At 40.4% G+C, this 6,000-nt stretch overlaps 1 protein-coding gene across 1 annotated transcript in view; it reads left to right on the top strand.

Annotated features, from left to right (window-relative positions):
* The first annotated feature begins 261 nt into the window (after window positions 1-261).
* LOC140149768 (NXPE family member 4-like) overlaps window positions 262-6,000 on the top strand; it is a 118,304-nt gene continuing 112,565 nt past the window's right edge. The window contains exon 1 of the mRNA XM_072171815.1: window positions 262-363. Within this exon, the coding sequence (XP_072027916.1) occupies window positions 313-363 (51 nt within the window). The 5' untranslated portion in view covers window positions 262-312. The remainder of the gene's footprint in view (window positions 364-6,000) is intronic.

Raw genomic sequence — 6,000 nt, 5'->3', positions numbered from 1 at the left:
GTTGCTTGATTGGTACACAGCAGATTGTACCCCCAGGGATTGTACCACGATTTAAAACAGAAGATGGTGGGAATAAGCAGCAATCACTTAGATAATAGACAATGAAACAATGCAGAATGATAACAATTGAATGCAGCCGTATTTAAGGATTAATTAGTTTTATTAAAGACCGTAGTATGAAAGAGCTTGAAAGATGACAGAGGAACGTGATTCCATAACCAGAGCAATGTCGCAAAGTTCGCAGTTGTATACCGCGTACGTACATGAGAAGATCAAAATGAAGTGATATGTTTCCATGTATCAGCCGGCAACATGTATAACGTGGCAAAATCGCTCTTCCTGTTACTTATTGGATTGCTAATGGTAAGCGAATTAATCAAATTACTATAAGTTTACTATGCTGAGATTGATAAGCTTTACTAGCGGAAGAGTTCACAGGGAGAAGATGTCAAACAACCGCGCCGGGGGGGCGGCACTGGCCATTGACAAGAGGGCATCATGCGTGACCAAAATGGTCAGGCACTATACGCCGTAGAAGTGACGTCATAATCGGATTAACTACCATAGCAATAGATGAATATAATTTTTCAATATACCGCGCTGCACTGCAGCATGTGGCACTCATCACCTGTCTTCAATCATAATAATAGATTGAATACAATGCCGCTCTTTCCAAAGAGAGTAATCTTACAGGTACAAGTGATTAGCATTTCTTTGACATCTATGGTTCAATGCATCGGTACCGCATGAACGTTATAGTGCGGGGCGATATAACCAAAATTGTATTCATCTATTGCTAGATGGTACCGGTAGTTAATCCGATTAACTACGTCACTTCTACGGCGTATACGCTGGCGAAGTTACGTAATAATCGGATTAACTACCATAGCAATAGGTGAAAACAATTTTTGAATATACCGCGCTGCACTGATACTTTCACGCGGTACCTCTGCATTGAACCATATCATGCTGATCATTTGCACCTGTAAGATTAGTGTCTTTGAAAAGACTAGTATTGTGTTCAATCTATGACTGCAGACATACACAGGTGACTAGTTCAATCTGCTTGTAGTGCAGCGCGATATGTTCAAAATTGTTTTCACCTATTGCTATGGTAGTTAATCCGATTTATTACGTAACTTCGCCAGCGTATAGAGGTTATCCACTTTACTCATGTGTGACTTCTAACAAAAGGCGCTGATTCCCGTTGTATTCCTCATTCAGACCAATTCAATGCACGACCTCTGATTTACCTGCATGACCTGGGCGGGCTATTTTGAAATAGTCATGGAGCGTGTTTATAGTGAATATACCGCATTTTGAGTATACATACCGTACACGATAATCCTTGTATATGTACCGATACTCTTGCTGTTATAGTGGGACACAGTTACCGCACAAATTATATACCAACTAACATTATCGTACATTTGCAATGACCCCGAGGTCACACGGGGAATGTGAAAATATTGTGGCGCGAGCTATAAACAGCCCATTAAACAATATGATCATGGCGGTGAACATGTAGCTTCTGTTTTGATAACTCTTGGGGTGAGAATCGTTCCGAATGTCCTGCGCGCATCCTACGCATCATGAAGAAGCTCCTACTTCCGGTAATACCGCACACAATTTATACTGGTGTGTTTATAGTGGGAATATCCAGGGAATCTCTATTATATCGGGAATTGCCTGTTACACATGATCGCACACAAGGTCGTAGGCAATTGGTCGGACCTCATCTGCTCAGAACATATTGACCCAGGTCAGCATACCGCCATATCCTTCCCGACATGCTTAGTAGCCAAGTCCGTAGAAGAGTGGATCCACACACTATGTACACAAATATACATTTGGCCACATTTTATTATACGATTAATACGAATTTATTAAACATGGTAACAAATATTCTCTAGCAAATCGGTTATACGGTGGAACTGGTAGGCATATTATAAATTCGGGATATTAAATATCTTCCTGACCAGCCAGATCTGCGCATGGTCAAAGACGAGTATCAGACCGACGCAAACTGGCTTAGTCTCCACATCAGCCAGTTTGGTTCCGCCCCTCCACAGGGAGCGTAACCTGTGTAGGAGACTCGGTCGGACCTGGTCGGACCTCATCTCTCCCCATCAATTGTGTCCTATAATCCCCGACATTGCCCTTATGAAGTCACATCACCCTGGAATATCTCGCCACAATATCCTTCGGTTGAGAAGGATATCGATGTACCGTGGGCAAGTATCCGGATAATCTCTAACCGGGTAGAAATTGTACCGCAATGTACCGCACATCTGTTCCCACTATAAACACGCTCATGGTTGCACATGCAGGTACTTCTTTTGAAAGTCATAAACAAGGTATAGCAGTCGCTGATAGGATATACAGCTTATAGAACACGGTTAACCTCTATTCGTCGTAGAAGATACGTAATAGCCTAATCGGATTAACTACCACACACCGACATCGCCTGGCTAATAATTACTTTCTCTGCAGAGATACTAAAAGCAATACCCGCGATCGATACACGTGAATGTCCTATGCACGAGTTTGATATGAGACGAAAATCTTTGGATACCGGGGTAGAAAATGATGAATATCTCCCGTAAATGATTTCGTATAAAGAAACCAGATATGGTTCCTTGCACTTGAATATATATTTTGAACAGATATGATAGTCGTTAGCTTGCGTCTTGAGATACAAGCTTGCGTCTTGAGTCAAAAACTGACAATAATTCTGATTTATATGTGCCGAATTATATAGCGTAGTGTATAGGCCAATCGTGCAGGTAGTCTAAAAGCATATGACCTATGGCGTACCATGCTTGACTAACACACAGCGAGGTCAGTCACCGGCCTAATCGGGGCTATTGTCAGTAGCCTTAGTCAGATGTCCTTCGGCCCATTATGCGACTCAAAACTATTAAACAGGTCGATACAAAATGGCCATGCGTGGCGGTGGATTCAACCTACCATGGCGATTTCTGCCATGAAGATATCGGGGCGATGACACTGAGCGTGTTTATAGTGAATATACCGCATTTTGAATATACCGTACACGATATTCCTTGTATATAATACCCTTGCTGTTTATAGTGAGACACAGTTACCGCACAAATTATATACCATTACAACTAACATTTGCAATGACCCCGAGGTCACACAGGGAATGTGTAAATATTGTGGCGCGAGCTATAAACAGCCCATTCAACAATATGATCATGGCGGTGAACATGTAGCTTCTGTTTTGATAACTCTTGGGTGTGGTAATCGTTCCGAATGTCCTGCGCGCATCCTACGCATCATGAAAAAGCTTCTACTTCCGGTAATACCGCACACAATTTATACTGGTGTGTTTATAGTGGGAATATCTCGCCACAATATCCTTCGATTTAGAAGGATATCGATATACCGTACATACATATATACTGTACACCACATTTCGCCATACTGCATTCTAGAAACGCTTGCTGTTAGAATAAGAAAAATTTTAATGCTAATTTATTGCACATTCTGGGGAAGCGTGGTAACCTTTTTAAAATAACCGAGTGAGAGGGTTTTCAAGAAAATAGTTTTCCTGTCAAAACTGAAGCATCCTCTGTATAAAAGAAGATATGAATATTAACTGCACATCATATATAACGATTCGTGATATCCAATTGTAGCACATTAATTTTGATGTCGTTTAAGAGGCAGAGAATTTTATTTCAATTTTATATACGCCAAAATATTTTTTAATTGAGCAAGAATAAGGAGAGAAAAAACGTTGAAAATTCTATGTGAATATTACATTAGACCCAACCAAAGATTACTGTTTCGTTTTTATGGTAATCTAATCTTTTATTTACTGAAAAAACATTAAGGGCGAGTTTCCCGACAGGAGTCTTAGTAAGCCTTAGGCTTAAGGTGGCCTTGAGGCTACTAAGCCTAGTCCGTTCTCGAAGCCATAGTCTTAACTCTAGCCGGATTTCTTCAACGCAAATTCAACCTAGTCTTAGTGGCCTTGCAGGCTTAACGCTTGACAACCTCGTCACCTTTCTACCAGCGACTTAATTGTATAGGCTGAAGAGGTAGATGCGCATAATCTGTTGTCCTTCACGGTCTACCGTACTTTAAAGGTTGCCGTCTCATTATCGCTATGTTCCCAGTGCAAAGACTAGCCTAGACCCGCGGTCTTGTGCTTGGGCTTATACCGTAGGCCTACACAACTTGATGAAAGAATATTGTGTCTGTTTTTTGTCTTTTATGTATTATTTTATTTCCACTTGACTTTTTATGAGTCCAACTTGCATGAATGATACGTCTATGCTTTTTACTCGTGATTTTTTCTTTGCATCCCAAAAAGGGTAAAACTGTAAGCCTAATGGAAAGGAAACTGTGATTCCCCTAAAAGTAAAGCAAAAATTGTTTCACACTTCAAACATATCATTCGAATGTTTGTTAAAAGTAAAACATTATTTAAGGATATTATTTGACAACCAACGTGCTATCAGTCTACTGCTGATATTTTCAGTATAGTCTTCTCAGATCTCACATGAAGTTATCTGTTGGTACAATATTTTATAATTATTTAAGTAGAAGATAGGCCTATAGCAATATTATATGCATGTTATTGTCCTTCTTCTATTGTATCAAATTGATGTCCAACCTGGTATAATATAGGCACTCCGAAATTATATTGTAAATACTTACGAAAAGGTACGTCAGAGTATCAAACTAAAGGCTAGGATAGGGACAGGTGCAATCATATAGGTCTAGGTGATGATGATGATGATGATGATGATGATGATGATGATGATGACGATGATGATGATGATGATGATGATGATGATGATGATGAGGATGATGAGGATGAGGATGATGAATGATGATGATAGAATTTATTTTAATCATATTCTTTGCTAAAAAAAATCATCATTCAAAATGAGCAATTAAAAAAAAATCAACTAACTCAAATGAACACTAAAATAAAAAACTAAATCGAACAATTACTTACTCACAGTGGCGTAACTAGACATTTTCAGGGGGCAAGAGGGGGCAAACATAATAAATGAGGGGCAGCTCAGACATCGTTCATGCTGTTTGGGTTTGTAAGCGCGTCAACACCCTCGTCGCACTGGGCGACACGGGGGGGGGGGTGTCTGAGGATTTATGGGATCTGCTTGGAATGTGTCCCCGGAACAGTGGCGTAGATTTCCTTTTGACATGGGGGGATGGGATTGGAAAAATTGTCTTGAAGTATAGTGAATGCAGCACCTTTTGGCGACAAAAGAAGTTTACAAATGCCATATTTAAGCTAAACTGGTGACATAGGCCTATGGTACAAAAGTGCAATAAATGCAATTTATTTAACCTTAAATATTGGGGTTTTAAGTTTAAAAAGACCAATTATGAGGTTAATTAATAACTCTCAGAAGCAGGCCTAATTTACCCTTTTCATTTGAGGGGCAAGCAGGGGGCAAGAACCCCTCTCCCCGCTAGTTACGCCACTGCTTACTCATCTTAATTGAAAGACCGTCAAAATATGAAAGAAACACTTTGCATTACAATTTAAACAATTTGTAAATTGAAATAGACCAAGGCTTACGACCTAAGACCTGCTCTGAGGCAGGGCCAAGAAAAGCCGCTGTAAGCCTGGCCTAACAGGCGTGTGTAGACTACGGCTACAGAAGACTGATTTCGAGAAATGCAAATTTTACCGAAGCCTGGGACTAATCCTACAAGCCTGGCCCACAGGCTAATGAAGCCTCGAGGCTATGGTAGCCGTGCTTCGGGAAACGCGTTTTTAGTTAAGCCTGGTCTTACGACCTCTTAAGCCTTGAGGCTAGACAAGCCAACTGCTAAGCCACCCGTCGAGAAATTCGCCCTAAGGGTCTAATGTCGATTATTCACATACTTGATCAAAACATCGAACGTTTATACAAGAAAAATGGTAGGTTCCTCTATAGTATTTTACTGACCATGGAAATGTACTGACACACGAGCACGTGTCAAAATCGATAT

The sequence above is a fragment of the Amphiura filiformis genome, chromosome 4, assembly GCF_039555335.1.
Source record: "Amphiura filiformis chromosome 4, Afil_fr2py, whole genome shotgun sequence".
In the NCBI taxonomy this organism is placed as follows: domain Eukaryota; kingdom Metazoa; phylum Echinodermata; class Ophiuroidea; order Amphilepidida; family Amphiuridae; genus Amphiura; species Amphiura filiformis.
The sequence above is the reverse complement of the archived record's forward strand: the minus strand, read 5'-3'. Positions and strand labels throughout refer to the sequence as shown.